General features: G+C 38.3%; 1 protein-coding gene across 6 annotated transcripts in view; it reads left to right on the top strand.

Annotated features, from left to right (window-relative positions):
• dnhd1 (dynein heavy chain domain 1) overlaps nucleotides 1-17,688 on the top strand; it is a 75,599-nt gene that overhangs the window by 31,314 nt on the left and 26,597 nt on the right. For 3 of the 6 annotated variants that reach the window (XM_088622597.1, XM_088622594.1, XM_088622598.1), the window contains 12 exons: nucleotides 922-1,114; nucleotides 1,578-1,863; nucleotides 2,637-4,590; nucleotides 4,812-5,044; nucleotides 6,414-6,603; nucleotides 6,960-7,062; nucleotides 8,939-9,088; nucleotides 10,628-10,837; nucleotides 11,580-12,011; nucleotides 12,449-12,878; nucleotides 13,635-13,721; nucleotides 14,167-14,343. In XM_088622597.1, the coding sequence (XP_088478723.1) occupies nucleotides 922-1,114; nucleotides 1,578-1,863; nucleotides 2,637-4,590; nucleotides 4,812-5,044; nucleotides 6,414-6,603; nucleotides 6,960-7,062; nucleotides 8,939-9,088; nucleotides 10,628-10,837; nucleotides 11,580-12,011; nucleotides 12,449-12,878; nucleotides 13,635-13,721; nucleotides 14,167-14,343 (4,445 nt within the window). The remainder of the gene's footprint in view (nucleotides 1-921; nucleotides 1,115-1,577; nucleotides 1,864-2,636; nucleotides 4,591-4,811; nucleotides 5,045-6,413; nucleotides 6,604-6,959; nucleotides 7,063-8,938; nucleotides 9,089-10,627; nucleotides 10,838-11,579; nucleotides 12,012-12,448; nucleotides 12,879-13,634; nucleotides 13,722-14,166; nucleotides 14,344-17,688) is intronic. The other 3 variants (XM_088622599.1, XM_088622596.1, XM_088622595.1) reach the window with 3 other exon arrangements.

The following is a 17,688-nucleotide window of genomic DNA, read 5'->3' as shown; positions in this document are numbered from 1 at the left end:
CCCTAATTAAGATCACACTCTTTTCCTATTTAAACCCCCTCTTCCCATCTTCCCCTCGCTCGCTATTGAGGACTTCCCAAGAAGAACTTACCCTATATACCATTGTTGTTCTACTTACTCTGCTTTTGGCTTTTGCTCACAAACCTCGGACTACTCCTTGCCTTGTGATTCGGATACCTTCTCTAGATAACAAAGATTCATGTCTTTGGCTTCGCATAGGGTTCTTTTGTTACCAACAGACAACCCCCTGACTGTCAGCTGGTCATCTGTCTCTGACATCTTTTCACTGTGGGTTTTGGGCTGCAACACTTGTATACACTATTCAGTGCTGAATAAGGAAAAATATTAAATTATCACCTCAAACAACAATCCAACTCTAAATAACAGTAACTGCAGCTAATTTGAAAAAATTGCAGAGGAGCTCAGAAAAATGCTAATACTACATTGCTCTCCTGCTTCTCTGTGTGTGCTACTGTATATGTCTGCTCGCTGCAAACTATAGTTGCTTCCATTAGTCCCCCACTGCGACCAGGTTGGAGGAGTGAAGACACAGTAATTAATCTTTACAGACTCCAATGAATGTATTAATGCATAGCCAAAATTGATATGCCTTTCTGTATAAAACAATTTTTTAAATTATATGATATGTTAAAAATATTAGTAATGCCATTACTAATACAACAATGATGTCCTCATACACTCATATACAAGAAAAGGTGCCCATGGGAATGCATGCTCATTAAACCCATGTAAAGACTACTAAGCTACTAAGTGAGGTATTAATATCATTCCATAATTAAAGACATTGATATGAGGTTGACAACATGTTTTGGGTCATAGTTTCCATTACTTTTGATATTACTATTCCAAAGTACTGAAGGCCTGTCCATAAGGATGTATGCATTACTTCTGGGTTTGCAGATATTGGTTGAGGTTTGATGCCTTTGCCAGGAAGTCACTCTATGAGAGCTGGTACAGCATTGAAATACCCCAGGAGGGGACTGTTTATGATTACTTGATTAATCAGAATGAGGGAACCCTGGAGATGATGAACACTGGACTTTTAAACAGCAGGATAAAGACCCCTCCCTTGTCATACTCTATACCACCACAGGTCAGTAAGTCACTACAGCTATGCTATAGAATTGTTTTACACATTAACCCCAAGTAAAAGGAATGTATGTATATACAAAAGATTACATTAAGGATATGATAATACTATGTGCACATTACTCGCACTATGAAGAAAAGGAAATTGCAAGTTTTCTAGCAGTGAAATAAAATAATTTGAGACAATCACTATCAGGGGGCACTGAGAGCATTTTCCTCTGGAGTTAAATTTTCTCAACATATTCTAAATTTCCTTGTGAAAGTTGAAAGGTTCAGATCTAGAAATGAGGAAAAATGTCAAATAATTTATTTACCATGGTGGAGGAAGTTCATACTGAATTTGCCTAAATGGAAATTCATGAACAGTGGTTGTTTATAAAGAAAAAATAAAATTAAGAGTAAGCATTAGCAGAACATATTTTGTAATGAGTAGAAGTCCTTAACAGTGGCACTGTGTTGTATTCCAGTTTGAGAAGTATGCATATCTGCTGGATGTACTGTTGGATTCCAGACAGCCAGCCCTTTTAGTGGGAGAAACCGGGGCTGGAAAAACCACCTTGTCCCAGTCCCTGCTCAACTACGAACGTCCCCACGTGCGGCTCCCCATTACCCCCTGCCTCAGAGCTGCTGACATACGCAATGTGCTGGAGAACATGTGGAGCCCCAGGGCTAAGCTCTCAGCAGCAGGACTGTCCCCTGCGGGAAGCAAACAGTCTTGCCTGTTCATAGATGACCTCCATCATACCACATGTGGTAAGTTCTGTTGGGAACGAATACTGTAGGAGAATCGGAGTAAAACTTGGAGCACATACTGTACTTCATTCACCAGTATAATTCTGGCATTCGAATGCCAAATCCAGTGCTAATTTTGAAAACTAAACAATATGTTTTCAGGTATAGTACATCTTCTTAAGCAGAAAATCGTCATAACCCAAAGAAGACAAGAACTGTACCATTATTCTAATAACTCCTTTTTAGATGTCCCGGCAAAAGCTTAGCTACCATCCTCTCTGACTAGATTGAGGAACAATATCTTTAGTAGAAAGAATGACAAGGTGCAGCTGGCTTTGATAGTGTGATGCTTCACACAGAAGAGTGTTTGTCACACCAAGCATCTCTTGTACAAATATAAGCTACTGTATAAGCAGGCAAATAACATTCAGTTTAAACTTTTACATTAATTTATAAGATAATAAAAATAAAATCCCCACTACTCTACTCTGTAATATGATGTGATAATTTTCTCCTAATTAAGAAATAGGATTTCTACTTTGACTTGGCTGTTTGGGGTTAGATTGAATTTATTTCTAGTTATGCAATGTAAATTAATTGGCAATGGAGCAGAATGTTTTGTGGTGTTCTAATGTTTTAAACAAAACCATTTTTATGTAGTATTCAGTCTTGTATGAAAAATGTACAGAGCCCTTCTGCTTAGTGATCAAATAATGACACTGGTTTAAAGTCCTAAAAATGTCTTTTGTTCTGTTATGGAGAAGTTTTTGAGAATTGTTCTGTTTGACTTACAGATGTTGGTTCAAAAATTTCATCTGTGCTGGAGACCTTACGACAGTGCATGTCAAAGGGTGGTGTGCTCACTTCAGATGGTTACCACTTCAAGCTTTTTAACTCGGGTGCTGTGAGTTATTTGGCTACCTGTGTTTCGCCTGAGTGCTGCAGTTCTATGACAATTTGCATTTCTCCCCGTTTCTTCCGTCTCTTTTCTGTGCTCACCTTGCCAAGCTTAGTCACAGAACACCTATTGTCTATACACTCTCCCAGGGTGTTACACTGGCTGAAGGACTTGCACATCACTGCTGTGTCACAATACACAGAATTAGCTAGCTGCATTATTGGGGCCACTGTTGATCTCTACAGTGCTGTGAAAGAAAACTTTCCACCCCATCAACAACAGCCATACCTTCTGTTTTCCTACCATGATCTCCAGAAGGTATTCCAAGGCATGTTTCTTTGGACTCCTCGTACCACAGCACGACAGTATCCTCAAGGAAAGACCAGCTCACTGGGAACAGATTCTGCCCTGGGTTTTGCCAACATTTCCTCAACACATGGTTCTTTAGCTGCTGTTCTGAATATTACCCGTCTCTGGATTCATGAATGTTTTCGCACTTTTGGAGATCGTCTCTCATCAGAGAATGAGAAAAGAGTTCTAGCATCTTTGTTAAATAAAGTTTCACAGAAATATTTCTGCCCCAAAGAATCTGATTCTCAGAAAACCAAAGGGGAAAATGAGTCATGTGCAATGCCATCAGAAAACGATCAAAACTCAGAGAAATCAGAAATCATCCTTCCTCTGCCTGACAAAGATGATCAGAGTGAAGATATCATTTCTTCTGATTCAGAGACCTGTCAAGTCCAGTCTGAAGGTACTGTGGGTGACTTGACAAGTGTAGAACTCCCAGCATCCTCACTGAAGACTGAGACTGAGGAGTTTGTGTACTCATCTGAAGAAGAAAGTAGTGCAAGCACCATCACTCCCATAGAACCCCTGGAGAGTAATTTAGAGATATGTAGTGATGAAGACGTGAAAAAGATTCCAGCTGAAACATGTGATAAAGACAATATAAATACCAGCTCTAGAGATGATGAACGGAAGTCTTTATACTTGAAAGAATCTTTTGCTAAATCCTTGATGACAACTACAAAATCCACCTTTTCTGATAGTGTGCAAAGTTTGATTTTACAGCCATCTCCTCCTAAACAAGGCAAGCACCCTAGAACAGCTGATAAAAATATAAAAAGAAGAGACAACTTGGGAATATATTTTAAACTAAGCATTGTTAATGAAGTGCCAAACCAAAAGATAACAAGTTTTCTTCTCCCCATCCAGTTACTTCAGGGTGTTGATGCAAAGGATATAATCTTCAGCACAAACTTCTGTGAATCATTGCAGTCTCCCACTCAGCAGTACAGCCTCAAACGTAGCTCTGTATATCAGGAAAAAGATATGGATCTTCTTATTCAACAGCTGTCCTCTTTACTGCAGTGGCAGTGCCGAGAGGAGATGATTGACAAAGGTTTTGTTTCTGGGCCTGAATCTAAATTAGCTATCTTCAGAGAGAGAGTACAACAGCTGACCCATATTCTAAGAGTCCTGCTGTTACCTAGAGGTCATGCAGCCCTTTTTGGAATGGGCAAGGGCACTGGCCGAAAGACACTTGTACGATTTGCTGTAAGCTTCTCTGGCTACCGGCTGTATGACGTAAATCCCAACAATGAGACAGAGGTCAGTGAAATCCTGAAGGAGGCCAGCGACCACGCTGGGGTCTTTGGTGGAAGAGTAGTAATTCTGGTGCACGAGGAGGTCAGTCAGTCTGTCCTAGATAAGCTCTTGGCTGTGATGGCAGAAGGCACTTTTCCAGGTCTCTACAACAAGGATGAACTGAGTGCTGCAGTGCAGAAAATAACAGCCTTGACAAAGAACACAAAGAACAGACTCGGAGAAGAACAGGTGCTAGAAAGGTAAGACCTAGAACGTAAAAGCATTTCGATGGTGTTTTATTTCTTTGTTTCTATGTGCACATTATATTTTAATCTAAACAATTAAAAATCCTTTGGTTTTTGCAATTAATCAAATCTTAAATGGGGTAAAGATATTACTTCACTATATGACCAGTGTGACTTTTTTAATTGGAAGGTGTTGTTAAGCTAAATTAAATAATTTGTCTAATATATTTATGTAGATATTATAAACATGTACAGAAGAACCTGCATGTTTTCATCATGTTGAGCCCTAAATGCCAAAAACATGCTGAACCCCTAAAAGAAAAGATGCTTTCGGAGATCTTCCTAAGCAGACTGCTAAAGCTGTGCAGTTGTGTGGAGCTGTTCCAGCCCTTGTCAGCTGAAACTCTGTCAGAGGTGGCTGCCAGCCGTCTACAGGATGTTATTCTGCCACCTGAAGAGGAAGGCAAAGGTCAGTGTTAAGATAGTGGACAGTCCCAATTTATCTTGTTGATGTTCCTGTCTGGAATAAAGATGTACTATATACAATGCCTTGAAATGTTATTCACCCCTTGTACAGTTTTCACATCTTGTTTCTTTAATACATGCAATCATAACACTTTTAAGAAGCACTCATTATATGCAAACACACTCCAAACATTCAAAGCAAAAGAATTAAAGAAATAGATAATTAATATAATAGAAAAATGAAGAAGTGATTATTGCATAAGTATTCAAACCAATTGCTGTAGCAAAATTAGTGCACAAAATTATCTTAATAAGCCGCCTTTTGAGGTATTCTTGGTCTTCATCGTCAAATTTTAATACCCACAATAAGCTGAGTGGTCTCCATATGGAATAATACTGTGTTCACATTTTCAGAATAAATACCCTATCTTTATAAGGTCCCTCAGTCAGATAGTGAATAGTGATTTTCAAGCCAAATTTGATGTTGAAGACCAAGAACCTTTCAAAACAACTTAGGGATAAAGTGATCCCATGATTAGCACACCCTATTGTACTGAACACCTGTCACTGAGCCTGTAAAGTTGTCTCCAGCCTGTCATTCCCCATGACGCCGATACAGAACTGGAAGCGTTCATTTTGATACAAAAAGAAGACCTACTGCAGATAATGTGTAGTGGGTTCTTCAACAGACAGCAAGAAGAGGCTCACTCACTAGCTAGATTCTTTGGGATCCTAGTCTGTTGCACGGCTAATTTGAAAGTTATACTTCACCTTCATCTCTGCTCTGGGGTTTCATCCCAGATGTTGAGATCCTACTGTAATGCATCATATGTGATCCTATTTACAAACAGTAGTGGTCTCAGCAACTTTGGGTGGCAGGTCAGCTTACATTATTACCCTCATTACTTCTAGCCTGCCACATATACATTGTGTCACTGTCTTATTTGGTTAATAAATCTGTTTGACAAGTTTGACTCTGGTTTTATCACTCTTTCACTGGAACTATGCCAGAGAATATAAAATATATAAATCTTACAATTAAACATTAAGAACTCACCTGCCATTTCTCATATGCCTCAAATTGTTACCTGCCTGTACCACACAGGGACATTTTATTTAATCACTCTCTTATTTGTAACAGTGTTCAAAAGAGCAGTTCTCGTACTTCAATCTGTACTAGTCTACAGTATATTTCAATACATTGATTTTTACTATAAAAATACAGTGCATTTGATTAGTACACAATCATTACCTTCTCTTTTCAATGTCTGACTAAACATATTACCTTTCCTTTACCCTATATCTTAAAGAGCAAAATGCATCATTATTATAGCAGTTAAGAATTGATCCAACATTTTGTTTAATTTTTCCAGGTGAGGAAGCATGTTCATTGGAAGTTCTCACTAAATCTATGGCCACCATTCACCAGTCTGTCTTGAGATATGTTACTCACCAGGTACCAGGACTGCACCTCTTCAGTCTGCAGGTGTTTTTGGAGTTTACAGAGCACTTTCGTGATATATTCACACATCTGTGGCAGCAGGCCAGGGCCCAGGCCAACCGGTGAGTAGATATGAGTTTTTTACATGGTTTCAACACAATTGAACAACTCTCACCCCTGAACACACATGTAAAATGCTTGTTTTTTTTTTTGTAAAATGCTGTTTTTCTTGTAGAATGCTGGGATACCTCTCCCATCCATTTTCTCTCTTCATTTTTACATATCAGTACAAAACAGTACCTGGTGAATACACTGTGCAAATTGTCAACTTAAGAAATTATGAATTTGAAAATTGACACAACTGATATTTTAGCTGGTGTATTAACAGCAATCATTAAAATATTTGGTTGCCATTTGGGAATAAAAGTTGAAAGTATTAATTCTCTTAGAAGAAACCTGCATTGTTTACTTCTGCCAGTGTTGCAACAATCCTGAGAAGACTGAAGATTTTAACAAATACAGCGAAACAATCCAGCCAGGAAGTGCTTTTTGTTCGGAATGAGCTTAAGGTAGCACAGGAGGTAAGATTGTCTGGGATACATGTACTGTATATCCACACCTTTTCAGAATTTGCTATCTAAAGAGCACAGCCCCACTAAAAATATGCTTCGAAAGTGTTTTACTGGGGTGTTTTGTGACATAATGTGAAATAAAATCACTGTTTTTGGAAGTACAATAACTGTGAACTATAATGATTAAGTAGAGTGATTACAGACGTCCTGAACAACCCAATCTCTTTCCAGATTTTAAAGATTTTTTAAGAGCAACCTATTTTTAATAGGGTTACATTTTATTGCTTTACAGTTTGCAGTCATGAGTCACAATTAATGTTTCTTAGGAACAAGTAATAGGTTTATTCCATGCTGAAAAAAGAAAGAAAACACAAAGTTTCACCATGGAGCCTTCTCTTATATAATACTAATAATAATTGCTTACACTTATATAGTGCTTTTCTGGACATTCCGCTCAAAGCACTTTACAGGTAATGGGGATCCCCTCCACCACCACCAATGTGCAGCATCCACCTGGCAGAACTCTCACCACACATCAGTTATCAGTGGGGAGGATAGCAGAGAGTAATGAAGCCAATTCATAGAGGGGGATTATTAGGAGGCCATGATTGGTAAGGGCCAATGGCAAATGCTGGGGTTACACCCCTACTCTTTTTGAGAAACGCCCTGGGATTTTTAATGACACAGAGAGTCAGGACCTTGGTTTTATGTCTCATCCGAAGGACAGCGCCTGTTTACAGTATAGTGTCCCCATCACTTTACTTGGGCTTTAGGACCCACATGGACTGCAGGGTGGCCCCACTAACACCTCTTCCAGCAGCAACCTTAGTTTTTCCCAGGGGCTCTCTCATCCAGGTACTGACCAGGCTCACACCTACTTAGCTTCAGTGGGTTGCCAGTTATGAGTTGCAGAGTGATATGCCTGCTGGCTATATACACAACCTGCCCCACACATTTAAAGCAAAAAACACAAAGAAATAAGTAAATAGACCATTAATAAAGAAAAATTGGAAATGTTTTTATTGCATAACAATGCAATGCAATCAGATTGAAACAATTTCTGTCTTAAGCCTAAATTCATTGAAGTATACAAAATTAACTTAACGAGCCACACAATTAGTTCAATTTGCTATATGCTATATGCAAAAATAGCAGTTCACTTAATTACAGAATTAATATACTTTCTGTAAGGTACACTTACTGTAGTTGGGTAGTAAGTTTAAAGCAAAGATTTAAATATGATGTACAGAAAGCCTTCAGGCTATGTAGAGATAAAATGGTATAAAGGAGAAGGGTAAAGGTGTCTTTGAGCATTTGAAATTGAGCATTAAGAAGTGGAATACACCCAGACATTGGCAAGATCAGGGTTTTCCTCCAAACTGAACAGATGAGCAAGGAAGAAAATGTTAAGGATTGCCAACTGCTATGCTACAACAGCAACTTTGAAAGTGTTTCAGATAACAATGGCTGAGATGGAAGAAAATGTCTATGTGTTAACAATATTCTGGTCACTGTCTAAAGGACGCTTGTATGGAACTGAAAAAAAAATCTCAAATTCCACATGGGGTTTGCAACAAAGCAACTCAGTGATACTGCAAGCTTGTGGCAAAATGTACGTGATCAAAGAAGAAAAAATATTTTTATTCAAATACTTTTGCAATAAATATATTTAACTTTCTTTTTCTTTAGTTTGTTCTGATATCTTCTGTAACTTACACCTGTACAAGTCTTCGGTTAACATTCAGATTTTGAATAAAATATTAAATTAAAAAAGATGTATGCACCATTTATATTACATTTGATAAGACTCAAGTTAAAAATGAATATCCAAAAGATTCAAGATGGCTTAGCAGCCTCTTCTCATAGTATTTTTTTACACATCTAGCTTCAGCAGCAGCTCCAGCGTGAGGTGGATGCTCAGAGGATCCTGTGTGAGCAAACCAGGCAGCGCTGTCTGCAAGAGGAGAACATTCTCTCTGATCTCTCAGAGCAGCTGCAGCAGGCCCTGCATGAGTCCCAGGAAGCTTTCCAGCAGGTCTGAAAGTTTCCCACTCTCCTAACACAGCTACACGGACTATACAGACATTTACCTGTGAGAGAATAGAGCACAGTGTCGACTGTTAGGAAAATATTCTTATAATCCTCCTGCTCATACCAATCAAAGTGAAACAGAAGACAGTGTCTCTAATAATCACCATTCACAGTTTGTTCTGTGGTGATGCTCCAAATTCAACCTATGATCCCTTTTCCCCAGAACCTGGAGTTTCATGACAATTTTGGTATTTAGGCAGTCCTTATCCTAAAATTCCCAGACCTAAAAAAAATACATGTGCTTTTTATATGAAACATGGATTAGTCATCTGTGCCTACTTTTTTGTGATTAACATAAAAACAATGAAACCAGTCTTTTGGAGGAGCCTAGTGTTCTCCTGTATTACAATAAGATTTTCAGAGCCTCCACTGCTTTAAAACAATGGCAACAATCAAATACAAAACATTGCATTTTTAAAGCTCAATCCAAACTCTGCCACTTGGCGAGGTTGCTCTGTGGCTAAGGATCTGTGCCTGTTGCTGAAAGGTTGCTGGTTCATATCCTGCGGCTGGTAGAGGAATCCTACTCTGTTGGGCCCCTGAGCAAGGCCCTTACCCCCAATAGTATAAATGGCTGACCCTGTGCTCTGACCCTCAGCTTTTCTCCCTGTCTGTGTGTCTCATGGAGAGCAAGTTGGGAAATGCAAAAAGACAAATTCATAATGCAAAAAAAGTATATATGGCCAATAAAGTGATCTTATCTTAATCTTAAAAATCATATTTGTGTTATTAAAATTTCAGTCTGCATAAACAAATTTGACCCCACGTTTAAAAGTCCTTCCATCCCATTACTAAGATATCATGCAAAGGTAATAGGTAATAGGTTTATTCCATGCTGAAAAAAAGAAGAAAGAAAACACAACGTTTCGGCCATGGAGACTTTTTCAGGTGTGAGTCTGAAGAAGGCTCCACAGCCGAAACGTTGCGTTTTCTTTCTTCTTTTTTTCAGCATGGAATAAACGTATTACCTGTTCCTTTGCAGCCTAAGCATGCTGAAGCAGCTACCCACCTGAACTAAGATATCATGATGAGCAGTAATGATGCCTCCGACTTGTGGTCTTCATCTGGACCCTGATCCAGAACCTGCTTCAAAAAATGAATAAGAAGGACTTTCAAGTGCTTCATCAACTATAGCATTTGTGTAAAGTAGTGGTTAGGGCTTTGCCTTTTGTACCACTCTTTATTTGGTTTAAAATCCCAGGGTTATAATACCACATATTAGAAGCTCTCTCTGTAAGGATGTATAGGACTACATGATTTATTTCAAAATGACAAATCTGTTGAACTCTCATAGAAGGACACATAAACAAATCTTGGCAGGTGCAAACTAATAAGACCACTTATGATTAAAAAAAAATAATTTAATTAAAAAAATAATTAATTAAAAAATAATACTTCTTCTTTGAATTTCATATAAAGATATTATTCAAGTCAGAGCTTATGAGCAGTTAGTGGAAACTTTGATCCTGCTTTTTCCATTGAGCCCATTCCTGGTCCCCAGGTCAGTTCCCTCTACCAGGCTGCACTGGATGCTCTACATTCCCTGACAGTGGCTGATATTGAGGAAATCAGATGTTATCGAGTGCCACCAGATGGAGTTGTTATGGTGATGAATGCAGTATGTTTGATGTTTGGAAGGCCAAGAAACTGGGAAAGCAGCAAGCAACTCATTGGACAGACCAGCTTCTTTCAGGTAAGAGGTGACTTAAGGGATTCCTGAGAGAAAAGAACATGTTTGATCTTAATATGACAGAGCAGGAACCACATTTCAGAGATTTCACATTTCAATTCTAATCGTTAGAAATAATACACATATAATTTAGGAAAACTGATTTTTCAGATCTGCTTCTCTAAATTTATCATGTATCTTCGTCGGCATCTTCAAAATCCTGCATATAAAAACATTTATTCCTGGTAAGAGTTACAACTTAACAAGATGAATGTCTATCTCAATAAGCATTAACGGCAACGTAAACCCACTTGGACAATAATTGGCAGTTTGGATTGTTACAGCAAGGCAGGACTACACCCTGACCAGTCAATCTAAGGAGAAACACAGAGAAGCACACAGGGACATTTTAAAGGCACCAGTTTTAAAGATTAGAAGACACTTCACCAGTTCCTGTTATTTATATTTGTAAAACAATCTAAAGTTTCTTATTAAAGTAAACTAAGGTTGAGAGAGAAAAGATGACAGGACTAAGATGTTAAATGTGTGTGTATATAAATAAAATAGCTTTGTTCTCGTTTCCCAAGGTCACATTTTCATCAAGAATATAGAACAGTGCATAAGATGGAATCATGTTAACAGCAAGCATGCAAAATAAATTTCTGTGTCTCTTAAATAGGTCAGAAGTTGGTTTTTTTTGTCCTCTACCAGGGCAGATTGTTTTCTGGTGATGTTCCATATTCAGCCTGTGATCCTTTTTCCCCAGGACCTGGAGTTTTATGACAAGTCTGGCATCACAGACTCCCTGTTTACAGCACTGGGCAGGATTGTTGTGCAGCCGGAGTTCCAGCCCGCAGTGGTTCGGGAGGCAAGTCGGGCCTGTGAATCCCTCTGTCTGTGGGTGCATTCCATTTACCAATATGCCTCAGTACAACGACACTTGGCTCCGCAGCACAACCGGGTGCATCAGGTGGAGGAGCATATGGTGAAGTCCCGCATCAGGCTAGGCCAGGAGAGAGTGCAGGAGGAGGCAGCTAGGGAGTGTCTGGAGGAGTTGGAGAAGCAGTACCAGGGGGCATCTCAGCATGTGGAGGAGCTTACCGTGCAGCTACGCCATGCAGATGCCAGGGAAAGGGAGGCACACAGTGCTGCCCAGCTGATGCACAGCCACATAACAAACTGGACTGCTGCTGCCAAGGTAAGTTCTGCCACCTTGACTGTTCTCTTTGCAGTAAAGCGCACTATAGACTCACTATTTAGCTCAGATACTGTATACTGTAGTTAACTGGAAAAATAAGTATTATATCCTGCAGTATGTTTAATAATTGACCTATGTCCTATTATTCATGTATGTGAAAGGCAGCTCAACACCTTTACATACAGTATGTCCTAATATCAGAATATTTGTACCACAATATTTCCTGGTTTAACAGAAGTGAACATTTTTTGCATTGTTACCTAGTTATATGCATTTATTTGGGTGGATAAAAACAAGTTCTTCATTCATGAATTTCTGACTTCCCTTGGACATTCACATAGGTGAAGTGCTTTTGCAAACTTTCCATGAAAAAGAAACAATTTTAGTATACATGAATTTGATGCTCATAATGTTTGGAGCCCATTGTTCTTCCACAGAAAGCAACTGAGGATAATCACAATGCTGTAGGAGATGCCCTGGTCCTGGCTGCTGCTGCATCCTATCTTGGCCCCTTTAATCCAGACATCAGGCTAGAGATGTTGGAAAAGTGGCAAGAGCTATGCCACACAGGAGGGATGCAACTGAATCCTAGGGATCAAAGGCACGAAGTCCTACCCACCACAGTGCCCCCTGTTCCTAGGAACATTGTTCTCATCCCAGTGAGCAAGGAGCTGCCCTTGTCCAAGGCTCTGGGAGGCTGTGTTAGTGCATCTGAAACTTTCTCCCACAGACCAGTCTTGCAGCTAGTAATCAGAAGATCTAGGTGCCCATTTGTCCAGCGGTGGCCACTGCTGGTGGGATCAGCACAACAGGCCAAATCCTGTGCAGAGGCCATCCTAGAGGAGCACTTGTCACATCTGGACTTAGGTAGTGCACAGGAGCACATTATCCTTTAACTATTCAATTCTGCTTTAGCCAAGACTTAGTGTATTTTGGGCAATGCCCATACAGTATATTCCTTCATGCTTAGGAAGTTAAGTCAAAGTAAAAGCATAAGAAGTTGTGTAAAGCTCAAAGCATGGCACATCCATGGACTTTGTATAATAGTCTAAGAATGTGCCATGCTTTTAGGGGTCATGTAATTGAAATTCTTTCCTTACGCATTAAGACTCCATTAAATGAGATTACACACAACCATGAGCAATTCAAATCACATATACAAAACAATCATTAAAAGCTCAGTAGCATCTTGCTTTTCTTACTATAGCATGAGTCTACATTATTCATAAATCATTTTTTAAATAGGTGGTGATAAAGACCAGAAAGTAAAAGGGGCCATTTTAACTGAATTAACAATTAAATGATTTTATCCTTCCTTCTATACAAAGAAAAAGACATTATTGAAATTAGGATTTTGGTCATAGCAAAACCTACATTTAAGAAAGCCTCTGAAGAAATCAAAATTATGTTTAGCCTTCATAAGATTATTTCTTCAGTTTTTTTCTTAATAAATACTAACCCACCTAAATGTGTTTAAAATATATCTTAACAACTGATCATTATTTATTCTTTATATATCTTCTTGAAATGTGAATCATGCTTAGACGCATTGTGCTCAGTTACAGTATACAGAGTGTTTTAGAATTTTGCTGTTTGCTGAAGATGAAAATCTTTATCTACCAGAGAGCTCCTCACAGCCTGACACCTGGATGGTCCTGTGTGCTGATGACCCTACTCTGGTGGAGAAGATACAGAAGGGAGCTGAGAGGGGTGAGGGTGAAAAGACCAGGGGTGACCACAGTCTGACAGAGGGCTTCAGTCATTCCCCAGTCCCAACAGAATGCTCAGAAAACATTCTGATATATGGGGACAGCAGCCAAAGAAGTTGCTGATTAAGAGAAAAACCTGCCATTTATTCACTGACAGTTTTGTCCAATCATAGAGTTATATTCAATATTTTAAGAAGAAATTTAACATTGCCTTTGTGGTTATAAAACTTGGTCTAGGTGATTTTTATCTTTATGTCACAAGTTTGTTGAAAAGATGAATCACCTGTGAACAGGACACAAATGGTACGTTTAGATGTTGGAAATGCCATGGACTATGTAGCATCATTTTGAGAGTTTTCTATTATAAGAAATACTATGCATGTACAGTATATAAATATAAAGAGTACAGAACAGCAGTTGATGTTCTGCGTGCATCTCCTCTGCAGGTCTAGTGGTTCTGGTGACTGACGTGGAGAGAGTAGTGCTTTCTCCAAAACTCCTGGACTTCCTGCAGAGAAAGCCAGAGAAATGGGCGTCAGGGCTCAGAACAGACTCTATGGCAGCCCATCATCACTTTACATTGTTCCTCAGCACTCATCTGCCAGTCAGGGCCCTGGCACAAGGTGAGAAAAGCACTGAAATCTTTAGGGGATGTACAGTATAAACATCCCCTCATGGCTCATGAGGGGATGGAAAATATCTCATTTTCTAGAGCCAACAAAAGACATGTTTTTTTATCCCCAAGGGAAAAAATTGTGAACAGTTAGGAAATATCCTGGGTTTATTAAATCTTAAGTTGAGAAAAGAAGAGACTTATTTTCTGAATGTTATTTCTGAAAGCAGAGAAAATGTCATTTTTCCCAAGGTGGAAATATGAACCAGAACTTATAGTAGTTTATTCACATTTAACAGTGTGTAATATAAAAGTCATGATGGTTAATGTGCATGCTTTAACCCAGAAGAAAAACTGCTGAAAACAGGAAAATAAGTCCTTTGAGGAAATTTGAATTGTAAGGAAATTATCTACATTTTCATTTAAATTAATTTTCATTGATCTACATTTTTCATTTTCATTTTTTTTTCAAAGTATGTGTGCTGTACACACTGCCCTGTGGAAGAGAAGTAATAACAGTATGTCTGCCACTAGAGGCTGGCTGGAAGACAGACTCAAAAATGTCTGTAACTGGTTCTTGCTGTTGATTGTTCATAAAGTTAACTGAATAGAATTCCCACACAAATGTATGTGCATTTAAGTGTACCTGTGTATAGCATAGAGTCAGTAAGATTTTTTTATGATTTTCATGGAAATTGAGGATTCAGTTTTTTTATGCTATGGGGGACTGCTGGTTAGGAATGTTTATTCTGTTATTTTAATTAAACTCTAATGAATCTGGGACCCTCCTGTACCCCTTGAATTACATTGGGGTTGGAATTTTCATGTGAAAAGGTTGCTGGGCCATTTAGTCTGAGCAAACAATACTGTCCCTGGCATGTTCACTTAGCTTAATGGGGCTACCGGTTCAGATGACTCTTGACTAGGATGCTTCTACTATAATACAGAATAACTTTTTAATATTGCCTTTTATTTATTTTTTGTTGTACCAGTAAATACTGCAGCATAAGCCCGAAACTATATCTTGTCTCCTCATACCCTAATGCGAAATTCTCATAATTGAATTTGAATCCCTAATCATTGAGTAGATCATACTATCTTTGAAGATCTAGGAAAACATTTTTATTGTCCTTTCAACACTTTTTTATTTGCTCTTTTAGTTATATTTTCAGACATATGTTTATATAAAAATTATTAAATGTTTGATACCAGCAGAGATCCACAGTCTACAGGTAAACATCCCTATAGCCACAACTGCTTACATCCTCCTAGCATTCTTGTATAGTGCATTGCTTTCTGTAGCATTGGCGTAGCATGTGGTGTTTCATAAGGTGGGTTATTTTTTCTTGTATCCCTTTAATGTTTGGAGATAAGGATTAGGAAATGCTGAGGTTGTAAAAGCCACCTTCCCCTTTTAATTGAAATGGTTCAGGCCATCAGATCCAGGGAGGCGTATTGGCCTGATAATGTGGGCATCACACTACGTGACTTTTTCTAGGATTTTCAGTCGTAGCCTTCATTTACATTTCATTACATTCATTTAAGAAAATCAGAGCGAGTTGTAGAGAGTCGCAGCGCACACCCATTACCGTCAGTTGTTTAGTGTGACACCCCTAGCGACTAAATTTGTTCTCTATTTATAAAGAAGAATTATATTTTTGAAGGTGTTTATTTGTGGAAAATAATGTCTGTTTTATTTTCAAGATGTTTACATACTTGTTTTCCATGTTTAGTTGTTTACTTTCGAGCGGTGCTCCTCTTTCCGGTGTGCTCCACATTGATTGGCTGCCAAAATGAGGCGACCTCACTGTACTTTCACAGCACAATACAAGATTTGGAACCATGAGAAAAGCCGTGAAGGAATTGTGTAATTAGTCACCCCCTTAGATTCCTAGTATAATTTGACACCCTCTAAGACAGAAAAGGCAGCAAGATTCAGCAACTGCAGTTTTTAAATTAGTTCTCCGACTAGAAGTCATGTCGCGTTGTGTAACCTGCTTTATGAACTGTATGTGTATTGGAAAGACATTCCCTACTGTAAAAATGATTGTAGGACATTTTTTCTGCAAATCCCCCAGAATCCTAGAATTTTAGCCTGTTGTAAAGGGATTTGTCATGCCCAGACCAGGCCCAACTCGCGAACTGCTGTTGCCCAACAATAACATTCCAACAAGCTCAACCTGCCACTCAAACTAGATCGGGACGCCTTTGAATTAAGACAACACTTTTTCAATAAGGATTCCGATGCAGTTCTCAATCATGCTAATTTGACACTTAATCGCTTTATTTAGTCACTTAGAACCACAGTATCGTTGTTCTGTCAGTTTAACCTCAACCTCTGTGCGAGCGGTCGCTGCTTTTACAAGAAAAAAGCTTCTCCTCCTAGGTCTTTTTTTCTCTTTTCCCTTTTCCTTGAATATTTTTCATCACCCTTTTTGTTTTTTTAACTTCTTTTTGTACTATTTTTACAACGTCATCTCGCCGGCTTCTTCCTTTTTAGTTTACGGCTTGAAGCTCCGCTTTTTTAAAAGAGACTGATAAAAGAATGCTTTATATTTATGTAATTCGTGCAGGCTAACATCTTTCAGGTCAGTCCCTTTCTAGACTGTAGAAAACGTGCCTTGTTATCATTGCCTAACATGATATTAAAAGTTCTATGGTGACCATTAACATTTTAAACAGGGCCCTCCTTTAAATATAATATTTATGATTTCCTTTGCATTTATCCAGCATAATTTATCTAATAAGATAAGATAACAGTACAATTAAGATATAATAGAGATTAGCAGAATGGTAACTAAATAGAATATAATATAGAATTGGTAGTCTGAACCAAGAAGTCAATAGAATGAAAAGAATTACTAGATCAATGAATTAAACTGCTTCATGTGACCTATTTCAGTGCCAATCAAAGTGAAGTGTTATCAGGTTGTTGAAGACTTCACTACATAATTAAAGAGCTTTAGCACAATTCTGATCTTACTTTTTACCTTTAGTGATGTGCATTACTTTATCAAATAATGGACATCTGTGATTCTGATTTTTAATCAAGTCTTCAAGGCAAGATTCAAAGTATTTATATATCTTACTCTGTTCAGCTCTGTTATTACCTTTATACAGTGGTTTCATACTGTACCCTGGTTTCATGAACTTGTTAGTATTAGAGAAAGAGGGTATTTGATTTTGAGTAACCATGATAAATGTATCTACTGATGAAATGTTTAAAAAAGCTTTTATTTTTTTATAAATTTAGATAGAACATGACAAATGTACAATTTATTTGCATAACTGATATAACTAAATACAAAAATGCATACAAACAGACATTAGTATTGGAAATGAACTTTAGCTTTCA

The sequence above is a fragment of the Lepisosteus platostomus genome, chromosome 28 (genome assembly GCF_059453375.1).
Source record: "Lepisosteus platostomus isolate fLepPlt1 chromosome 28, fLepPlt1.hap1, whole genome shotgun sequence".
Taxonomy (NCBI): Eukaryota; Metazoa; Chordata; class Actinopteri; order Semionotiformes; family Lepisosteidae; genus Lepisosteus; species Lepisosteus platostomus.
The sequence above is the reverse complement of the archived record's forward strand: the minus strand, read 5'-3'. Positions and strand labels throughout refer to the sequence as shown.